Below are 24,329 nucleotides of genomic sequence, written 5' to 3'. Positions count from 1 at the left end.
AAGCAAGCAAAATAAATTTTCGCAATAGAAGAGACTTTCATTGAAAATAAGGAAATACGAACTTTGGCCATGACCATGGGCCATTTTACCTTTTTCAAAACATCACGAGGGAAATTAAAACATAATCAATTAAAATGACATAAAATGTGGGTTTCGAGCCTCATCCAGACTACCACCAATTTTAAAAATAGCATAAGATTCATCTTTGTCTATCAAGATGAACGAGGAATCAAGAGCAGAGTGGAAGTCTAATTAAGAACTTGCTTCATTGGCTCGACATCTCATATGTTTGGTGTCTCGATCATCTTCTTGGATGCAGTATCACCTTCTTCAAAAAGATCCCCAATTCTTTCTCCAAAACCGTCATCATTGGCATATTCTTCTACTAGAAAGGACTAGCATAAATGAGGCAAAGACTTTGGTGGAACATGATTAATCCCCTTCTTGTTTTGACCCTCTCTTGACACTAAAACAAAAGCTAGATGGGGTGTTATGCTCGTAAAATTGAGTTTCTCACTTATGTTCGGAGAAGCTACAACTTTCTCAAGGTTGTCAGGACCAGATGGAACTATCGCCTTTACCATGCACCACTCATCCTCCGTCTTTATCATATTAATAGTGACGCCTCTATGATTTTGTAGAGGATTACTATTGACGCTGGGTACAACGGTCTTGACAACTTTCTGGTTTATCAAGTTCTGGATCATGTGCTTCAAATTAATACAGTCTTCAGTATCATGTCCAACACTATTGGAATGATACACACACCTTTGATTGACTCGATAAAATCTTGAGCTAATATTGACTGGCTTGGGTTTGACCGGATGAATAATACCTGTCGCACTCAATTGCTTAAACAACTTCGTCTGACTTTCAATGAGAAGAGTAAAATTTTGAGCAGGTTTCTTCTCAAGACATGGACGAGGAGGATCATAATGGCCTTGTTGAGGCGAAGGCATTTGGCGATAGTTTCGGGCATTTTGATGGAGAGGTGCTTGAGACTTTGGGTCAATCATATTAATGGTGAATCCTCCACGATTCAACAGTGAATCACCATTGTCATTGGAAGTGACAACTGGAATGGTGACAATTCTTTGATCAATCAAGTCTTGAATTTTATGCTTCAACTTGATGCAATCCTCAGTGGTATGTCCAGCACCTCCTTGTCATGACCCGAGAGTACCCCCTAGTCGTAACATGGCGTATTCGACCCCGAAGGGGTCTTATACGAGCCACATAGTCACTCATTGCATTCAATAATGAGAATAGTGCGGAATAAAAAAAAAACTTATTTACATCCACACATTTAAACTTCATTAAAACAACTTTAAAAACACACAGCGGAAGTCTAAGTCTCACATGGCCATCTTAGACACAGTCACAAAACATAAGTAGGGACACGGCCCTTTACAATCAAAAGAAGTCTATTAAGTCTATTACATGAACAAAAAAACTTAAAAGTCTTATCCTCGAATCCATGAGGACATACCAAGTCTTGGAGGAAAGCAATCCAACACTTCAAACTAGCTAGGAGGGATCAATTGCCGGAACCTACACTTATAGTAAAAATATGAAGAATATGAGTTAGTACACAAAATGTACTAAGTATGATGACCATGCAAGACATGTTTTAAAAGGGACATTTTGGTTAGAAACCATGCATTATGCCACTTTTTGAAGTACCATGAATAGTTGAATAAAAGACATACAATACAAGCATAAACATCAAGTAAGTCATAATATTACCTTTAAACAATTTCAACATGAAAACCTTTACCTTGGACCTTCACCTCAAGAAACCCTTATGCTATACCTCGTGCAATGTATGGATGGCGTCTCATACCTCCATCCATACTAAGGCACCACATTAAGGTCACTTAAGGTAACTTATCATTCCTTTCTTTCACCTTTGCACAATATTCATACATAAGAGGTATATCATCACTTAAGACATGACAAGGGAAAATAACTCGTAATATAACCCAAGTATAGCATGCATCTCATATTAAGCATTTGAGAGCCAACATTTTTTAATAACCTCATTTAGGCCACAATTGTATCACATACATTAGGATTTAGAGAAACTCACTATGACCCTCTCCAAGCCTACTCGTGCAATGTATAGGTAGCATCCCATACTACTACCTACACTTTGTAGAACCTATCAAGAAATCATAATGAAATCTCGCATGATGGGAAGTAAGCGTTTAACCGACATAGACCATGAGAGCTTGTCATGGAATCCGGTGTCATAAGTCCCCACACCGTAAAGATGTGGTCTACTTGCCTAAGGAAGACCGGTATATAGCTTAATGGATCCACTAGCTACCTATGCGGGCACATAGTTTATGGGATAAGGTAGACGATCATTGAAACTCATGCCTAACCATTGGGGGAGTTTCCATCTAACCAAATCCACTCGGTGCTTAGCCTACATTCCCATAGAATAGTTCGTTACCTTGACATTATCACATATGAGAGGTGTCATTGGCCTACCAACTCCAAATTACATTCATTAACACGTGAAAGGGTGCTTTAAGCCTACCGTTTCAAGGTTCATTTAGGAAAGCTCATTAACTCTTCTTGAAAGGGTGTCATGGGCCTACCGGTTCAAGTCTCATCATTAACCTTCATGGAAAGGTGTCATAGGCCTACCGACTCCAAGGTTCATTACTATCATTAATGGAAGGGTGCGATAAGCCTACCGATTCCAAGGTTCATTATTATCATGAGTGGAAGGGTGCTACTAGCCTACCGATCCGAGGATTCAACAACCAATAATATAATCATTTAAACAAGAAAATGATGCACAAGCTCTACCAATTCGAGATATGCAATAAATTGGAGAATCCTTCATATTCTATCATCAACATTCATGAGTGTCAAATTGAGAAAAATCCTTTCAATAATAACACATTTACGTTCATAACATGATCACATTAGCTCCATTGAATGTCCATTCATAAAAATGTCATGTAACACTTATATTTCTCATACTATGCCTTCAAGGCCATGGTGACAATACATTCCATAATTAAACACCTCCACCATAAGTGGATCAAACCAAGCAAGAACAATTTTTTTATCCATGATATGAGATTAAGCCAACTTACCATCCTCCAAAACCATAATCAACAACACTCAAGTCCCAATCATTTTTCTTACCACAAGAGAATTCTTCCATAACTTGCCCATAAGGCCACAATCCTTAATTCATCCATATACCAACAATTCATCATAAATAGGTATAGAAAACCATATAAATCAACAATACAATCCAATCTAAACACAATTTCATCAACATTAAATCATAGGCATTAAACCCACTTCATTAGCAAATTCTAGGCTTTTAATGAAAACATGGGTTCTTGAAGAAGTTTCATATAAAAATCATCTTAAAATCATAAATAGAACTTCAATTCACCAATATAATGACTTTGAAAACATTTTACCCATGAACTTATACCTAGAATAGAAAATAGAAGTTTTGTTCTTTGAAGACTTTTGAAACCCTTTTTAATGGACTCCTTGAAGGAAAGATAATCAAGGATCAAGGGTCACCATACCTTTGCTATGATCTCCCACGAAATTTGATGAAGAAAGCCTTGAATCCAAAGCCCTAGCTCCCACTTCTTCTTCTTCTTAATGGAGGATTGTAGAGAGGGAAATGTTTTAGGGATGGGAATTGAACTAATGGTATCTAGGAAATAATATATGTCCTTTGGAAGAATGGTCCAACACTTAGAAAAAAAATGAGGCGGGTGAACAATAACCACGCCTACTGGAAATTGCATTTTCCTGCCGAACAGATCTTACGAAAATGGGCATAACTTATTCGTCCGAACTCCGAATGAGATGAAACGAAGTGCGTTAGGTAGCTAACTCAAAGAGATTTCCATGGATATATTATTGGCCACCCAAATAATTTGTGTTCTAGGATATATGACCCTCCAAAGTAGACCCTCGAAAAAGGCTTCACTTGGAAATTTCAGATTTTGATACGGTTGCTCTAAAATTTGGGTTAGACCCATTTCCCACTCAATTTGACCCCCTAAACAAGAATATGAAGTCGGATTTTCGAAAAAGGAAACGGATCTTTTTATATACAGCTAAACAAGTTTCCGGTAACTTCCGAAGCACATTTTTAAGAACTTTTTGGGTCAAATTCACTCTATCATTTTCCGGGTCGTTACACTCCTGAATGGTAAGCACAATGAAGATCGGGCCTGTAAAGTCTGGAATTGACATTGATATTTTTTGGATCAATTCTTTGTATCAGATCAGCCACTTTCAATCTCTTAAAGAGTTGGGTTCAACTTTCAACCAAATGAGTAAAGACTCGAGAAGGTTTCTTCAAAAACTCCTAACAAGAAAGATTGTAATTATTTCATGAAGATGGAGGTACTTGGCGATAACTGGGAGAATTTTGGCGAGTAGGTGCTGGTGTTTGGAAATTTTGGTATCTTGGAGTTTGGTAGCTAGGAGGGACATTTGGGTAATTTAGCAAAGTGACCTGGTAAGGAGCATGGTAATTTGGATTATTTGGTAGTGGAGCTTGGTAGTTTGGTTGGATGGGGTAAGGACTTTATGGAGCTAAAAGGTAGGTTTTGGATGGTAAAGGCTTTCGAACATTGAGACCGACATGCCTCTTTGATTTTTGGCTCGATTTAAATGAGATAAGGAAATATTTTTCCTTTTCCTTCTTAATGGTCCCGATGATTCATATTGGGGAGTCATTCGGATGATTTTTCCGATCTTGAGACCGTCTTCAATAGCTTCACCAATTTTGACTATCTCACTGAACTTTCCTCCTAAAATGAGCAACATCCTATTGTAGTACTCCGGCACTTGATTGCGCACAAAGACTTCGATAATTTCTTTCTTGGTCATAGGAGGCCTAACCGCTGCAGCCTCTCTTCTCCAACGGTAGGCATACTCTCGATAACTTTCAGTAGAATTCTGTTGGATTCTCTCCAAAGAGTATCGATCAGGAACACTTCTACATTATAACCAAATCTTTCAATGAAGTCTTTAGCCAAAGCGTTCCAACTTGGCCACTGCTTAATTTCTTTAGAAATAAACCATTTCAAAGCTTCTCCTTCTAGACTTCGACTAAAGAGTCGCATTAACAAAGTTTCATCTCTCCTACTCCCACAAGTTGGTCATAATAAGTCCTCAAATGAGTCAAAGGATTCTTAACTCCACTAAAAGTGTCAATTTTGGTACTTTAAAACCTTCTGGAAGCCCCAAATGTGGATGACGACACAAATCTTCATAATTCATCCCCACAATGTCTGGGGTGTATTGAAAGTCTTTCATTACATTCATAACTTCCTCTTTGATGCTTTGCTCAGCCTTTCCTTTATGACCTTCCACTCCTTCTCCTTCTTCTCATAATGTTCGAGTTCAACATATGTAGCAAATGAAGGGTACGATTCTGGCGATATTAGAAGATGAAATGCAATTTTTAGAGGTATGGGTTGAATAGTAGTTGGGCTTTGGGCAATTTGAGTAGGAATTTGATGACTGAGAGGAAAATTCTGGAGAATATTGGTATTTGGATTTTGAGGAGCTAGCATGATGTGGGTTAGGGGTGGTTAGGTCAATGGTGGGTGGTTTAGGAATTGTAGATGTGGATGAATTGTTCGAAAAATATTCGGGTGTTGGATCCGAAGTAGGAAAATAGAGTGGAGGCCTTTCGTTGTCCAGAGTAGGAGTGTTGGCAATGATAGCCAAATTTGTCAAATCCCGGGTCTTATCCATTTCAGCCCTCATTTCAATAATCTGTTGGAACAATTGTGCAATCAACTTATTCTGTTCAACAATGACAGGGTCATTCACAGTGATTTCAGTCAAATCAGTATTCTCATCAGTTTCAACCACTTTTTCTTTGCCTTTTGACAAACATTGATTGGAGAATGAATCTTTGGGGTCTTTGGACCTTGTGAAGTATGAATGTTCAGCCATTTTATCAACACATATCAGTTTTGAGTACCTGACAAAGAAAAACAACTCAAAGGCAAATGTGTTAGTCTGTGTCGATGATGAATAATACAAAGTATCACACACATGACTGTAAACACATAAAAGTTGCTTAATTTGAAGATAAACTAGCCCACAGATATAGAGAAATGACTAAATAGACAGGATTTTGTCTATTTGATTTTGAGATTAGTGAATCAGAAATGTCGACTTGAGTCGAGACAAAGTCGATTGTATTGTCATACTTCTTATTTTTGATTGAGATGAAATTCCAATCTCGTTGCAAGAGTTGGAAAAGATAGGATTTCTCGAAAATGGGGATTGAGCCTTGAAAGATTGCTTACGTATCTCACGAGGGAGAATTTAGGTCCTACGTAGTTCGACCCTTGAATCTATTTTCGATTTGAGATAAAAGGTTAACCTTTTTTTCTGTAATGAAAAAGTAAGACTTAAAAAATGAAGTTCAAATTTTGTTGGAAAACTAAAGACTCGAAGAGTATTTGAACGCACTTTTGATAATGACTTGATATTTATGCTTAGGGGTTCTATAAAAAATTCGAAGAAGAGTGAGCTAAAATATCTCCAAATAAAGCAACATAATCACACAAACAGTTATAACACATAAACATTTATTGCGCGTTCTAAAAAAATATGTGACCCTTTTATGCCAAGGGTAGGCCTAACGATTTGAAGAATGTATAACGTCATTTGAAACATTTCATTACCCAAAACCCAAATATATACAAGTTTTATGAATAAACTGAATGGGGATATACAATAAGGAAAAGGGATACAAATATCAGTCCCACGCAGGGGTACAATCCCAAACTATGCTTCCATGAAAGAACTTTCGTGCCTAAACTTCTTGTCGTCTCCCGTTGCCAATCAATTTGGATAGACTAGTAGCTTGTAAAACTCCCTCTTCAACTAGAATAAGTTATATCTACTCCTTACCCCAAGGGACAATAATTTTTCAAAAAACGTATACATCCTTCAAATTTAAACACGTAAGTATGATTGTCTTTTTATTGACCAATAGGCCAAATAGACACAAAATGGGCTTCTAATGTGCCCAACACGCCTTAGGTGTTGGGTCAACTTAGTTCAAATGCGCTAAATCCGGATTTGGTTTCGTTCTACACTAGTTGACTAAGAATGACTTTTGAAAGACCGGGAACCCAAATGGACAACTTAGGCTGGAACTCACGACAACCATTGGACGCATGATGTACCAATAAATTGTCGATCATTCCAAAAAATGGTTGAGTATAAAAAGTCCGGCTACGATTATGCAGAAACCGTCCTTAATATACTATACATACAACATAAAATGTCATGAATGCAATGACAGTTATAACAATTTAAACACATTAAGTACAGATAAACAATTCAAAAATTAATAACAATTAGTCAAATAGCCAAATCTTATGGTTAGAACTTAATTAATTTTCCAGCGGAGTCGCCATTTCTGTTTTATCAAAAAAAAATAAAAATGATTGTTTTCGAAAAATTGACTTAACTTATGTTTTGAAGAGAAATCGATATTTTCAAAGAGAGAGTCGCCACTTAATTTTTGAAAGAAATTAAGAAAACTTATAATTTTTTCAAAAGATTTAAACAGACTAAAATTAATTGAAAATAAAAGGGGTTCAGGGTTCAATTTACATTCTGAGGAGGTTTTAGGCCCTCGAAATGTTCGCTAACTTGCGGTTGACCAACGATTTGACTAAAAATATTTGACTACTTTAAAACTTTAACTAAGTAAAATGAAATTCATTTTTTTTTTTTTTTGAAAGGAAATAAACCAAAGGGATTTTAAGGAAAATAACTCTTATATTACCAAGACAACTAACAAAATAATAAATAAATAAATAATATTTTAATTTGAACATAAAAAAGAAGAAATGACTTTCTTTTGGAAACTTAATTAAATAAAAGGTTAGCTAATACAAACAATAAATAGATAAAGGGTAAAGGAGGAAATATTAAATTTGGTCCTTTTGCCTAAATTTCAAATCTGATGGGCTTTTGACCCAAGTCCTGTCTTAAATCTAAAAGTGGGTCTGCTGATGGGTTTCAACCCATTTTCGCCCCTAAAAGTACTATTGTATACAATGGATGTATACGGCTCATTTTGGACTTTTCGAAATCATTTTTTCCTGTCTTTAACCTGTATTTCAGCATTTGACCTGTATATCTGCGTTTTTGAGTTGTATTTCCGCATTTTTCCTGTAAAATCGTATACAACTAGTGTATATCTGTGTATATCAGGTCGTTTTCCTGTATATCATTTGTATACTGACGTATACAATCATTTTTCTGCTTTCAAGACTTGTAATTCAACTTCCAACTTCCTAATGATAGTCAAGGCTTAACTCGAAGAAATTCAACTCGAAGATATGCAAGGGATGAGTCTCAAATGGACTCGGGTTGACTTCACATGAATCAAAAGAAAATTAAATCAGAGAATGGATCAAGGGAAGATTGGTGTAACATAATTATCGATTAGCTTAAGTGGACAGAAAAACATGAACATTTATTATGAATTAAATACATAAAAATAACTACTGCCCTTGACATAAAAAATAAAGTAAAAACAAAAGACATGATACCTAAAACTTGGCATGAAAGGTTCAAAATACATCATATAATAAGCCAAATGTAATGGTAAAAAAAAGGGCATATGAAGGTAAAAGAAAATGACATTTTATTAGTTCTTTCCAAGAGATTCAAGCAACTACAAAGACCCAAATCCAATACTATATTAAGAGTAAATAGAGCCTATCAATAAAACACACAATTCCACACGTACTCCACAAAACATAGAAACGAGACTACATGATCCAGAATTCTAATGAAATTTCACACTAACCAATTTTAATCGAGCATTAAGGTAATCCATATGAACAACATCACAACACGATAATTAGCAAGAGAGTTCGAGCAATAAGAAAATATCTTTGAAGACTTGCTTTCTAACTAAACAAGGAGATCACATTAAAGAAGAACAAAAAATAAAGCTAAAGAAGCTCATTGGAAAAGATTCATCACAATATGGAAAACATTAAGAATTTCAAAAAATTTAGCATATTGAAACTAAACAGAAGCAGCACCTTATCCAAGGTTTTTAGACATACCACTAAAACAATCCATTTCGAGGCTTGGATCACACAACTTGTAACTATAAATACATATTCACTTTATTCCCCAAATAATTAAAGATGACTTAGCAAGTTTAAAGATAATTAAAACTAATCCAAAGAAAGTGAACTGCACAACTAACAACCTAAAACTAGGCATGACACTTAGGAGAAACAATCAAATTGAGAGAAGAAAACTAAACTAAATAGCACATAATAATGAAAGTATATGTTGGGGAGAGTATTACCTTTTTCTGGGCAGCGAAATGAGACCGAACGAGCAGAGACCACGAGCTTCCACCACTGAAACAAAACTCTGAGAAATTCGATGAAGGAAGCAAAAGCGAACCAGAAAACAGAGTAAGTAAAATCTGGATTTTTCAGCCTATTTCGAAACCTATTTCCTAAGTATTCATATATAACTGTATATGACTAGTAATTTTGCTCTGTTTTCCTCTCTAATGCCGGCTCTTTTTCAACTCTTTGTAAGCTATCTCTAACCTTTTTATAATGAAGATGAAATGAGGTTTATATAAAAGGAGATATGGGCTGAAATTTAGCGGGGAAAACGGGAGGGAGAAAGGGTGAAATCGAAATTCAAAATTCAAAAATCCTCTCTAGGATAAGGTTGGGACGGCTGGCATTTGTACAAATCCTTAACAGAACTTTGAGGGGAGCCGTCCGATTTGGTGCAAGGACAAAATCAAAAGGAGATGGAGACATCTAGAAAATTCTCAAATAGCTCTGTACGAATAGATAAGGGAGAGGCTATGCGAGGACGGGTACGCGTGAACTGAGCTCGAGTCGTGATTTTTTGCTGGATTTTGCACGCGTTTTCTGAGTTGTTATCGCGAGGAAGAAGAATAGTACATAGTCAGTGGTTTTTTGTTGTTCGCGTAGCTGTACGCGTCGAGTATTGTTGTACGCTGCTGCTATGTATGTTGTAAGTATTGGGTGGGATTTTTTCTTTGTTTTGCGGGCTGGGCGGTTTATTGAAAGAGTAGGCTGGGAGAAATTGGAAACTGGCTGCTGAAATGAGAGAAAAGGCCCAAACTTATTCTTTTGATGGGTTTAAGGGTGAAATAGGATTGGCTAGATTTTGCAATTACAAAATGGCTAAATGGGTTGCAATTATGGCCATAAAGAATTCAAAACATAGTCGAATTGAGCTAATTAACAAATTTGGTTAAGATTCAAATAAGATGAATTAATATTAATTAATTAACAAGCTTCTTAATTTTAACAAAATAAAATAATTAAATTAATTATAAACTAATAACTCAAAAATATAAGCATAATTTAAACTAAACTAATTTAATAAAATACTTACTAAAATTAAAATCTTTTTGAGATGATTTTTTAAATGTTTATAAAATATACTAATTATATACAAAATTATATAAAACATATATGTTACTTAAAAATTATAAAAATGATGAAATTAATTAAAAGTAACTTGAATAATGTTTTGAACTTTATAAAAAACTAATTATTTCAAATCGTTTGGAATTTAAGAATCTCGGTGATTAATCCACATTGTGGAGGTCCAAAAGTGGGTGTCAACAATAACAATATATCAATTTCATACCATTATTATACATAATTCTATATCAGTTTCATGTTAAAACTAAGCACTGGCCATATTTGTACCAAAAGAATACCAATTTCAAACTTATTGTAACTAGTAATTGTAGTTTGTTATATAAATAGTATACCGAGTGCATACAAGTTTTTTGTCATATCGTTATCAATTTTATACCCAGAGTAAACACTGGTTCATACAAAATTCATACCAAGAAGAGTACCAAATTCAAACAAGTTAATTATAAACACTCTTTAATTATAAACTAACAGTATATCAATTTCATTGGAGTTACATGCAAATTTCTTTACCAAATTCATAACAAAAATAAACACTTTTTATATAAAATATATACCAAATTTATATTTAAACAATATACCTTAAAACAATTGTTGAAATAAAAATTGAAAAATATTGAGTAAAGAAAAGGAAAACAAAATTTGTTTTGATAAATGATTAAGTGGTGAGAAAAATGCCAGTAAGTGTTTTGAGCTAAATAAGGAAGACAAATATTCTTTTTGTTATGACTCTCTTGATTTTATGTGTATTATTAATTATCATTACTATTTTTACTTTCTTTGATAATTTATATTCCGTTCTTTTTAAACTTTTTTTAATTTAACAAATGTTATAGCCTGTAATTGTTTAATGTTAAAACTTAAAATATAAAGAATAATGTCATACAAGTACTACCTCCATTCACTTTTATTTGTCATGTTGCTCTTTTCGAAGGTCAATTTGACTAATTTTTAAAGTTAAATTAGATTAAATTAATTCAATATTTTAAACAAAAAAATTAGATATTCAAAAACTATACGAAAAGTACTATAAATTGCAATTTCTTCCATATCAATATGATGAAAAAATACATCATAAAATATTAGTCAAATCTATTATAGTTTGACTCTATAAAAAGACATTATGACAATTAAAAATAGAAGAAGTATATATATATAAGAGAACCCTAGACCCGCCTACGTGGCGCCACCTCAAATCATGATTCCCTTTTAATTTATTTATTTTCAAAACTAGCCTTCTTCTTTCATGAAAAGTTGTGACTTTTATGAACAGTAGCGACTTTTATGAAAAATTGCGACTTTTATGAAAAAATATGTATAAAAGAGAACCCTAGGCCAACCTACGTGACGCCACCACAAACTAGGATTCCCTTTTAATATATTTATTTCCAAAACTAGCCTTCTCCTTTCATGAAAAGTTGTCTTTTATGTAAAGTTATGACTTTCATGAAAAGTTGTGCCTTTTATGAATAATTGCGATTTTTATGAAAAGTTGCGACTTTTATGAAAGGTTGTGACCTTTTCGAAGGATTGCAACTTTTCCAAATAGTTGTGACATTTCCGACAAGGCACAATAAACATTTGTTCACACTACCCTTTGTTGTCTATAAATACATGTATTTCCTCTCATTGTAAAACAACAAAAAATTTGAACCTCCTCCTCCTCCTCCTCCTCCTCCTCCCCCTTCTCCTTCTTCTTCTTCACAATTAAATATTCGTGTACTTTGCTCTTGTTGAGTGACTCGCTAACACCCTTATTTTTTTATCAATACACTGATGAATATAATCGTTCTTGCATTCAATGAGCTTGATTTTTTCCTTTCTGTTTCATTCTATTGTTACAGATCCTAATATATATATTTTTACAATCATTAATTTATGCTTATGTTATTAAGGATAAATGATAAGATGTTATAATTTTCATTTTCCTTTATATTATTAATGTTTGTTACTACATAATATTGTATGTAAGATAATATAACGTTTTAGTTTTAATGACTGATAAATTTTAAGTATTATTTTATAAATTCCATGATACTAAATTTCCGCGTCAGGTGCGGTTAATTTTACTAGTTAGTCTTATACATTAAAAAAAATAAAAAAATTAGTCATATATATGTCAATTATAAATTTTCTCAAAATTAAACAGCACCCGAGATTGTGGAAATCCATGCGAAAGCTTGAAAATCAAATTATTTGAACAATTGAGCCCAAATACATGTTGAATCCGGCCCACGCAGATTTCCTTTTACAAATTTCTACACATTGGTCCTTGAACTCTCTACACTTCCTTTCCAAAAAAATTGCCTCATAAGTTTCCTACTTATTTCTTTCTCCGGCGACCTCCTAACGATTCCTTCCTGCGGCGATATCGACTTTGTATGTTCTCTCTCTTTCTCTCTATCGATTCTCAAGTGTTGCAATGCTTTGTGTCTGCTCCGATTGGGCTAACAATAGTTCATTTCTGATTACGACAGCTGTCTCTGATTGTCACCACTTATTAATTAGCTTTAATGAATCCAGTGATGTTTTTTACTTGTTGTGATTCTTATTAGCTAGATTACATCCTTTATATGTGAATCAAAAGTTGTGATGTTTGTACTAACCCGCTACTGTGCATTACTGATCCATCTTGTGGATATTTCTCCAAAAATAAAAGGGGAAACACAAGAAGAATAAGGATAAGGCTATACGATGTATCTTAACTTGCCATTGAGTAATTCCGAATCAATTTTGTGGATATATCTCGCTAAATATAAGAAAAAGGGTGTGAAATACTAATCATTGTAAGACATGTATATTTATAGGTTTTCTAATCTTCCATTTGGTAACTTCCTCACTAGAAAATAGGAGAAAGAAAAGGATACATGATTTGAGATATTAAAACCGCTGTAGTGAGTGCTTTCACTGATTTTTACTAGCTAATTTTTAATCCTATTCTATGAACCTCAAGATCAACAAGAGCCAGCCAACCATACATACAAGACAAGGGAAGACTTTGCTCGACCAAATGAACGTAGCAGCATGTATATTTAGAGATGGGAGCATGATTCAAAGTTGCGATGATGTACTAAACTAACCAATGAAATCAATCAATCCATCGTCTTAACACAAAATAAAGTTGTCATCTACTATATTTTTAATCGGGGGTATCAAATGGGCGGGTCAAAATAGGCTGAGTTGAGCTAAAATTGACCCAAAAGTTACTTGGGTCCTGATCCGCCCAACTTTACTCAATTTTTTTTTTTGATAAGGTAAAGATTAATTGACTAAATACCAAGAAGATACCAAAACCAAAAGTTACAAAAGACTGCTGGGATTATCCATAAAGTCAATTACAACATCTCTTAGTGCCCACCTTTTGTTTTCTTTTGGTACTTTATTCTTAATAATGAAACTTCGGTTTCATACCCTACCAAAGTAAATGTAGAAAGATAACTCTAAACTGGAAACCAATGTCAAAATTCAAGGGTTCCCGCAACATTTAAATTTAAAAAGGACAGGAATCTGTTTAGTTCTTGACCTCGAGACTAGCAAGCTGGACATAGAAACTTAACTCATTACTTAGTTTGTCCTATCCAAGAAAAAGGAAGGGAAAAGCAAAACCTCATTGCTAGTTTCAAAATAGACAATAGCTGAATATCCTTGGCCCCTTTACTCCTTTAGTTAAAAACATCATGACAGGACACAAATTATTGCTGCTTGCTTATAAATTATATGTGTATTCAAATATACAACTGAAACATACTTCAAAACTTTTGCTATATAGGATGAGAACTAGTCCCTTATTCATTCAATTGTTCACTACATAAAAAAGTTTGTGAATCTTAATTGTGGAACCCCAATAGAGGTGGCTAGTAAATAAACTTCTCATAAGAAATCTTTTGCTCCCATTACCACTGGAGAATCCAACAAATGCATGCAGTTATGTAATGATAAACTGTAGTTTATCTGCATGCTCAGGTAATTATGTTTTAACTTAATGTTCTTTTTTGGGATCAAAGTAGACTTTCAAAGCTAAATCAGGTTCTTCTCTCTAGCTCACTGTCTTTTCTTTTCCAATAGCTAATAGTTCTTTCATTCTCTATTTTCTTAATTCAGGAGCAACACTGTTGGTTAATCTACAGGAGCAAAGCTGACCTTGTTTCGGTTTTCATAGCAGTTCAATGGGCACTAGTCTGACTCATCCTTATATGTAGCGATAGTTGTAATGTAAAACAGTCAAAATACGAAGTTCCTGTAATCTATAACTTTGTTATATTTACTTGATCTGTGCAATTTTAAAGAAGTATGATGACCTGAAATGGATTGAGGCCTTCCGTATCTCTTCTTTCCCTCTTGAATTTAGAAATTATAACTGTTCATTGGTTATTTTAGAAAGAATTTGGCATCTTTAACTTGTGTTGTTTGATTGACTGAGCTCTGAGAAATTGTCTTACTACTTCATCAATGGAGAGCTTAGCGCACCTTGAAGCATTGTGTGAGAGGCTTTACAATTCACAGGATTCTGCTGAGCGAGCTCATGCAGAGAATACACTAAAATGCTTCTCAGTTAATAGCAGCTATATTTCACAATGTCAGTATATTCTGGATAACGCATCAACTCCTTATGCATTGATGCTGGCTAGTTCAAGCTTATTGAAGCAAGTGACAGAACAGCGCCTATCTTTGCAGACTCGGCTTGATATTCGTAATGTTCTAGTTTGACTGCAGAAACTTTTGCCTATGTTTCTATAGTTGTTTCTTCTCACTTCACTCCCTCTCTGCTCCCCCCCCCACATTTGTTTTTTCTTTGTCTATATATTATTTGCAACTTACTTTAAAGCTGCTTTGGTATGTCATCATTATTTCTCATGAAGTTAGAGTATATGAAGGTAAGCGTAGAGGTATGTTGGCATCATATTTGCTATTCGAATAAGGAAGAAGGTGAAAGTTCAGGCTGTCACTTATTCTTTCATTTTTTATGCTTGGGAATCTGTATTTTTCTGCTTGAATATTCTGCTGCCTGTAGACTTGTAAAGGATATGCCTACCAAAATTTAGTAACGCTGGAAAAGGGATTACTAAGTTGAACCATTATAGTGGAAGATCCTGGGTATCATCTACTTCACATTTTGGCATTCAACCTAGTCGTGCTAATTTTATGCTTTTGATGTTTCTATGGTTGTGAAATACTTATTACATATCTCTCATTCATATATTACTACATGCTTTAGCTAATCTGCTCCTTTTATGAAGGCAACTATCTCATAAATTACCTGGCAACAAGAGGAATTGACCTGGAGCCTTTTGTAACTGCATCTTTAATTCAACTGTTTTGCCGAGTTACGAAGTATGGGTGGTTTGAGGATGACATTTTTAGAGAGGTGGTCAAAGAATCCACAAGATTTCTGAATCAGGTAATGATGTTTAAGATCTTTAACCTCTACTGTACATGATAAGGTTGGGAGTTGCGCCAGATGATTGGTTAAGGACCTTTTAAAGCTTTATTGCTTATAACTGGTGTGTGAAAATTCATGCCTTTACGATTCTATAGTTTGAATGTATGTTATCTTCATATAGAATCTCTTTACTGTGGTCTTCCTGTTTTCATTCTCTTTGAAATTGCAAGTAACTATGTCTATACTATATAAATTTTATGCCTCTTTTTTAGCTGGAAATTTCTGCGATATCATTTCGCATAGTTGACTTGGTGTTGGCTGAAACTGGTCCTCATGGTTGAGTTGAGTCTTTCCTTTTTTCTTGGTTTGTTTTCTAGCTATATTCAATATTCGTAGCTAATATAACCTGCAGAATCGTTTCATCTGAATCGTTCCATCGTTTGAGATTATTGGTTAGTCAAGTGGGTGGCTATGGATCGTTTTAGAAGAGGTAGAGGTAGGCTGAAGAAGTATTGGAGAGAGGTAGTTGCCCTTCCCTACCCAAACTTCATTCCGGAATGCAGTTTTAGACCATTAGCAACACCAATGGAGATGTTATTGAAGTAAGGCCAAAGTCTCCTGATTGTTTTCCAGACACTACTACCAAATGTGCCCATGACTTCTTCAGTTATCCAATGGTTAAGTAAGCCATACTTTTGTGCTATGTACCTTCTCCATAAGTCCCCATCGTTTGTGCAAAATCTCCATGACCACTTTTGTAGAACACAACTGTTCTTGTTGCTGAGATTCTTTAGTCCAAGATCCCCTTGTTCTCAGCTAAGGTTAAGAATATCTCATTTCACCAAATTGTAGCCTCTCTTCTCCTTATTCCCTTGCCACAGGAAGGATCTTCTTAGTCTATTGATTCTCTTTTCTATGCTTTTAGGAATAGGAAATAAACTCATCAGGTAGGTAGGAAGACCATCAGGTACTGCTTTAGTAAGTGTTAGTCTCCAACCCAAAGATAAATACTGACTCTTTTACCTTGATAGTTTTTTTTAACACATCTTTTTAGCACCTCCCTCCGTATCTCCAACGTTTTACTCTTAGAACCTAATGGCATACCCAAGTATTTTGTTGGTAGGGATCCTGTTTGGCAGTTCAAGTTATGTGCTAAGCATTGCAAGTTGTCAACCTGGTTGATAGGGAATAACATACTTTTCAGCCAGTTGACATGGAGACCTGAAATGCCTTCAAAAGTTGTTAGAATTTCCCTTAGGTGTTTAAATTTGCAACACCTATGAGCTATGCTTCACAAAATATGAGGGCATCATCTGTATAAAATGGATAGGTGATTTCCAACTCATTTCCCATGCATGTTTGACACTGAAATTTTTTATCTAGCCATTAGTTTTTGCTATCCTGAACATATGATTCAGCCCCTCCATTGCAATTAGGAATAGGAATGGAGACAGACGGTCCCCTTGTCTAAGACCTCTATGTGATTGGAAGAAACCCTCAATATTCCCATTATAATGAGAGAAAATTTCACACTTGAAATGCAAAATCTAATCCAGCTAATCCACCTATTGCCAAATCCCATGTCCTATAGAATTTTTAGGAAGAAATTCCAATTGACAGTCATAGGCCTTCTCACACTGCTTGATGATCTGTACCACCTTTGCCTCTATGAATGGGGTCTGGAGCCACTCATTTTCTTCCACAGAGATTGTAGGACATCCTTCCACGTCAAAGGAGGGTCTCCATAGTTCAAATTCCAAGTACAAAATGGAATAGAACTCTTATCATTGCCTCTTTGACTTCTTTGGGTTCCTGCACTTCCTCGCCTCACCATGTGTTTGTCAGGAGTATTATACCTCGTGTGAGGTTTAGCCACTCTTTGGAAGAATCTAGTGTTCTTATCTCCTTTCTAACAAAGGGTTCTAGATTTCTACCTCCAGTCAGCTTCTTCATGTTTAGCCAGAACTTCCAACTCCACCAGTATTGTAGCCCTTATTAACACTTCATCCTAAGATATAAGCCTATCCTCCTGATTCCTGAATTTTGTCAAGCTCAGATAGTTCCTCTAGGAGATTGTTTTCCTTATGTCTAGTTCAGAAAAAGGTCTTCTTACTCCATTCTTTTAGCTTTTTCTTTAGCATTTTAAGTTTGACCCCTAATCTGTAACCAGGGCATCCTTCAACAACAAAGCTACTTCACCAATGCTGCACCAATCCTTAAATACCTCCACTTTGAGCCACCAATTTTCGAATTTGAAGTAGGTCTATCTGTGTTCCAAGTCTCCACATTCAAGAAATATAGGACAGTGATCTGAGCCTATCATTGGTAGAGTTCTTTGTTTGATGCTTTTGAAATTTTCCTTCCATTCCATAGAATATAAAAATCTATCCAACCTAGCAACACTTTGGTGATTGGTTCCCCTGAACCAAGTGTACCTCCCACCCACCAGAACTGGATCATGCAGATCTAGGTCCATCTAGAGAATTCAGACATTATGTTTCTGTGTCTGTTACATCCCCTTCTCTCCACCATATGCCGAGCTGTATCGACTCTGGGATAATTCTGACAGGTCTCCTTCCCTCTCTTACATTTATCAAGCTTATGTATCTACTATATTTGTTGAAATTATTGACACAAAAGATCTCTGTTAGAGGATCTGTTTTCTTCCACCATCGGACAATGTTTCCGCTCCTAGATGCCTCCTTCAGTGTCTTCACTATCCACTCCATTGCCTTCTTATTGAAGGATGTTTGCCTGATGGAGTTCGTACTCCTTTCCGTCCATTCGTATCATTTGCCTGAGATCCTTGATAAATTTTCTATGTCGAAGGATTTAAACCCTACCGCTGTTTTTGGAGTCGTGCCTGAGAGAGAAAACTTACGCCTTTTTCTCTTCAACACATCGCACGGCAGGAACTTTTGATTTTTGGTCATTGGCGGCATATTGACATGCAAAGGAAAGAAGGTTGTCAGAGATGATGAGGAAGCCATATTGAGGTCTGATATTGTCATTAGAAGACCTCTGGCACAACACGTGCCTAGGGTTTTAATTCAAATTTGCCTGGTCACTTCTCTGGTTCACAACTTAGACAACCAGACAATAGGGCCCAAAATGAAGGTGGACCTTTTGAAAATGCCAACACGTCGTGTCAGTAGAATGGATGTGGAAGAAGATGAAGCTAAATTTCGACCGGTGGAAGCTGACTATGGATTGTTGGCTAGTAGAAGTAAGAAGAGTGGTGTGGATCAGATTATTAGGTCTTCCCATGAGCATGTGGTCACAAAATTTTTCTAGCAGACGGAAGAGGAGACTTGTCTCAAGCACCACTTACACTGGGCTCACATCTAAGGGGTGAAAGGGGATGGGAAGAAGGTGCGACGGAGATAGAGGTGACCAACGACGGATTTGTTCACACAATTCTGATCTGGTGGGAAATATTGATGACTGTGAAAGAAGAGCAGGGGAAAAGAGAAGAAAAAGGCTTCAACCTCGTGGATAGTGTGAGAAATATATGAGAAAAATATTATTGAATTGTGTATCTAAATTGTTACATTGAGACCCTATTTATAGACACTACATTGGAATCCTTTTCCAACTAGGATTCCTATTCTTATTCCTATTCCTATTCCTATTCTAAGTAGGAAATACTTATTTCTATTCTAACACTCCCCCTCAAGCTGGTGCATACAAATCATATGTACCTAGCTTGTTACAGATGTAATTAATACGAGGACATGTGAAGGACTTGGTGAAGATATCTGCAAGCTGATCATTTGACTTCACAAATTTCGTAACAATATCTCCCGAGAGTATTTTTTCTTGACAAAGTGACAGTCAATCTCAATGTGCTTAGTCCTTTCATGAAACACTGGATTTGATGCGATATGAAGAGCCGCTTGATTATCACACACAAGTTCCATCTGATCAATTTTGCCAAATTTTAGTTCTCCCAGCAACTGTTTGATCCAAACTAGCTCACAAGTTGCTTCGCCATTGCTCAATATTCTGATTCTGCACTAGATCGAGCAACCACATTCTGTTTCTTACTCTTCCACGACACCAAATTACCTCCTACTAAAACACAATATTCGAATGTCGAACGTCTGTCAGAGGGTGATCCAGCCCAATCAGCATCTGTATATCCAATGATATGCTCATGGCCTTGATCCTTAAAGAGTAGTCCTTTATCGGGAGCTGACTTTATATATCGCAGAATACGAACAACTGCTTCCTAATGACCATCACAAGGGAAAGTCATAAACTGACTTACAACACTCACAGGAAAAGAGATGTCAGGTCTAGTCACTGTGAGATAATTCAACTTTCCAACAAGTCGTCTATACTTTTCAGGATTACTAAGTGGCTCCCCCTGTCCTGGAAGGAGTTTAACATTCGGATCCATAGGAGTGTCAATAGGTCTACATCCCATCATTCATGTCTCCTCAAGAATGTCTAAGGCATACTTGCATTGAGAAATAACAATACCTGATCTAGACCGAGCAACCTCAATACCTAGAAAATACTTCAATCTGCCAAGGTCTTTAGTCTGGAAGTGCTTAAAGAGATGTTGCTTCAAATCGGTGATACCATCTTGATCATTACCGGTGATAACAATATCATCAACGTAAACAACCAAATAGATACATCGACTTGGTGCAGAATGCCGATAAAACACAGAGTGATCAGCTCCACTACGAGTCATGCCAAACTCCTGAATTACTGTACTGAACTTCCTTAACCAAGCTCGAGGAGACTGTTTCAGACCATAGAGTGACCTACGCAATCGACATACAAGGCTACTAGACTCCCCCTGAGCAACAAAACCAGGTGGTTGCTCCATATAGACTTCTTCCTCAAGATCACCATGCAGAAAAGCATTCTTAATGTCCAACTGATGAAGAGGCCAATGACGAACGACAACCATAGATAGAAAAAGACAAACATATGCTATTTTAGCCACATGAGCGAAAGTGTCACTATAATCTAGCCCAAATATCTGAGTATACCCTTTGGCAACAAGGCGAGCCTTAAGTCGATCAACCTGACCGTTTGGACCAATTTTGACTGCATAAACCCAATGACAACCAACAGTATATTTACCTGCAGGAAGGGAGACAAGCTCCCAAGTACCACTCTTATGTAAAGCAGACATCTCATCAACCATAGCCTGCCTCCATCCAAAATGAGAAAGTGCTTCACCTGTAGTCTTAGGAATAGAAATAGAGGACAAAGACGACACAAATGCATAATGGGGTGATGATAGACGATGATAACTTAAGAAGGTATAATGTGGATTAGTATTTCGAGTGGATCGTATACCTTTTTAAAGTGCAAGCGGTTGGCTAGGAGGAGGCAAGTCCGCAGTAGGAGTAGGGTCCAGCGCATGACATGAATCATCTGGGACTAGGGTTGGACGTGGACGGCGATGATAAGTTAGTAGTGGTGGCACTACAACTGGAGATGTAGAAGTAACCGTAGATTCCTCAAAGGTTGGCACAAGTAAAACCTGAGGTATGGGTAAGACCATAGATACATCAGGATGATCAGAAGATGTATAGTAAGGCTGAGACTCAAAAAATGTAACATCAGCGGACATAAGGTATCGATGAAGATCATGTGAATAACAACGATACCCTTTTTGGACTCGAGAGTAACCAAGAAAGACACAATTGAGGGCACGAGGAGCTAATTTATCTTTTCCTGGGGTTAAGTTATGAACAAAACATGTGCTCCCAAAGACACGAGGAGGGATAGGATATAGATGTGACTGAGGAAACAATATGGAATGTGGAACCTGATTCTGAATAGAAGAAGAGGGCATTCTATTTATCAAATAACAAGACGTAAGAACTGCATCTCCCCAAAAACACAACGGAACATTGGATTCAAGGAGAAGAGTATGAGCAGTCTTAATAAGATGCCGATTTTTTCTTTCAGCTACACCGTTTTGTTGAGGGGTGTATGGACAAGTAGTCTGGTGAATAATGCCTTGGTGAGTCATAAACTCCTGAAATTGGGAGGATAAGTATTCTAAGGCATTATCACTACGAAAAGTACGAATAGAAACACCAAACTGATTTTGTATTTCAGCAAAGAAACTTTTGAAAATAGAAAATAACTCAGAACGATCTTTCATTAAGAAAACCCAAGTAGATTTTGAATAATCATCAATGAAACTAACAAAATAACGAAATCCTAAGGTGGAACTAACTCTACTAGGACCCCAAATATCAGAATGAACTAATGAAAAAAATAGACTCTGAACGACCCTCGGTACTACGAGAAAACGTAGCACGAGTGTGTTTCCCAAGTTGACACGACTCACAATCTAATGTGGATAAACTAGACAAACTAGGCACCATCTTTTGCAGTTTGGATAGACTCGGATGTCCCAAGCGTTTGTGAATTAGATTTGGGGAATCTGTAACGAAGCATGCTGTTAAGGAATTTGAAGAGGTAAGATAGTAAAGGCCTTGTGATTCATGTCCTGTTCCAATCATCTGTCCCGTACTGCGGTCCTGCATGAGAAAAAAATCATCGAAGAAAGTTATGCTACAATGTAGTGCTTTTGTCAAACGACTAACAGATGCTAGATTAAAAGGAGAACCAGGGACATAAAGAACATAGTCTAAGGTGACAGAAGATGAGGGTTGGGCTTTTCCAATCCCTTTTGGTTTTGTTTGGATCCCATTGGCTAAAGTAATAGCTGGAAGAGATTGTGAATAAACAATATCAGATAAAAGTGATTTATTACCAGAGATATGATCAGAAGCCCCAAAGTCCATGACCCATGTTCCAAGAGTACTAGATTGCGACACACAAGCAAAAGAATTACTCGTAACAGACACATCAGGTTGTGCAACCGAAACTACTTATGGGGACGTTTGCTTATTTGCACGATACTGAAGGAACTCATCATATGCTGTCTGAGCAATATGAGCATTATTGGATGGTTGATTAGGTTGAGCACCATATGCTACTAGTGGAGATGTCTGTTTACTTGCGCGATTTCGAAGGAACTCATTATATTCCTTTAGAACAATAGGATCATAACTGGGTGGTGGACCATGCAAAATATAACATATGTCACGAGTGTGTCCAGGCTTATGACAATGACTACACTTGGACCGAGGTTTCCCAAAACACCCTCCCCCTCGCCGATTCTCCATAGACTGATATATACGCTTTTCAAAGGTTTGAGATGCGAGAATAGAGGAGTCAATAGTGGGTGATGAAACTACTTTGTGACTGGGAGGTGCCGCAAGACAAAGGAGACGAGAGAATAATTCATCGATTGTAGGAACTGTAGGGCTAGCTAAAATCTGATCACGTACAGAATCATGATTAGGAGGAAGTCCAGCAAGAGTAAGAACTAGAAACAATGTTTGTCTATGTTCTTGTTATTTTTCCACATTCGTAGTAACTGGCATCAACGAGTCAAATTCCTCCATGACTGCCTGTACCTGTCCCAAGTAAGTAGACATATCGGATTCTTGTTTCTTTAAGTTGGTCAATTGAGATATCACATCATAGAATCGAGATATGTCATTATTGTATAAAGTACGAGCCTTTTCCCGAACAGTATAACACGTCTGGAATGGGCGAAACAAGGGCATCAACTTGGAATCAATAGAACGCCATAGGAGACTACATAATTAAGCATCTACTTTCTCCCATTGTGCTTTGGCTTTTGCATCTTCCTCACTAGTCTTTGCCTTTACATCTACCACATAAGTCTTGTTCGTTAAGTGATCTTGGACACCTTGACCCTTGCACCAAAGCTCAACCGAGGATGCGCAAGATAAATAGTTTGAACTTCCCAATAAAAGTTCTGAAGTGATTATAGGGATAGAACTTCCAATCCCATATTTTTAGAACCAAAAACATCACACCCAAAAGACATTATGCTAAATTTGTCTTGGAAACAACAAAAAAAAACTTGATTATTGAGATCTGATTGTCAGAAAATTCAAATCTCGAAGAAAAAGTCACCGAAAACAGCCTGGAAATAGCCGGAACCCCAATTCCGGCGATCGGATCTGGTCAAAAACAGTATGGGCCTGGTCGGAATGGCTGGAAGATCCCAACTGCCAAAAAATTTCTCAAAAAATATGCTCAAAAAAGCCCGACGCGTGAGCCAGATCTCGCCGGAAACTATCACCTCTGATCGACGCGTGAGAGCGTGTGGGGTGATGTTTTACGGTGGTTCTGGCTGGGGTTTGTTCGCGGGAGCTTTTCGAGCGTCGTGGTGGTGTTGGTTTTCGCACAACACCCACAAAAAGAAAAAGAGAATAACAAAATCAGACCCAACAGTCACCGAAAATTGACATAGACATACAGTGACTTGTTTGTTCTCACCAATGCTCTGATACCATGTGAGAAATATATGAGAAAAATATTATTGAATTGTGTATCTAAATAGTTACATTGAGACCCTATTTATAGAC

At 36.4% G+C, this 24,329-nt stretch overlaps 1 protein-coding gene across 1 annotated transcript in view; it reads left to right on the top strand.

Annotated features, from left to right (window-relative positions):
• The first annotated feature begins 12,792 nt into the window (after positions 1 to 12,792).
• Positions 12,793 to 24,329, top strand: part of LOC125829402 (uncharacterized) — a 46,255-nt gene continuing 34,718 nt past the window's right edge. Inside the window, exons 1-3 of the mRNA XM_049508625.1 lie at positions 12,793 to 12,881; positions 14,604 to 15,192; positions 15,740 to 15,900. Coding sequence (XP_049364582.1) covers positions 14,952 to 15,192; positions 15,740 to 15,900 — 402 coding nt within the window. The 5' untranslated portion in view covers positions 12,793 to 12,881; positions 14,604 to 14,951. The remainder of the gene's footprint in view (positions 12,882 to 14,603; positions 15,193 to 15,739; positions 15,901 to 24,329) is intronic.

Source organism: Solanum verrucosum, unplaced genomic scaffold, assembly GCF_900185275.1.
Source record: "Solanum verrucosum unplaced genomic scaffold, falcon-dt-bn FXZP01000019.1, whole genome shotgun sequence".
Lineage (NCBI taxonomy): Eukaryota > Viridiplantae > Streptophyta > Magnoliopsida > Solanales > Solanaceae > Solanum > Solanum verrucosum.
Note: the sequence above shows the minus strand (reverse complement) of the source record. Positions and strands in the feature narration are given on the sequence as shown.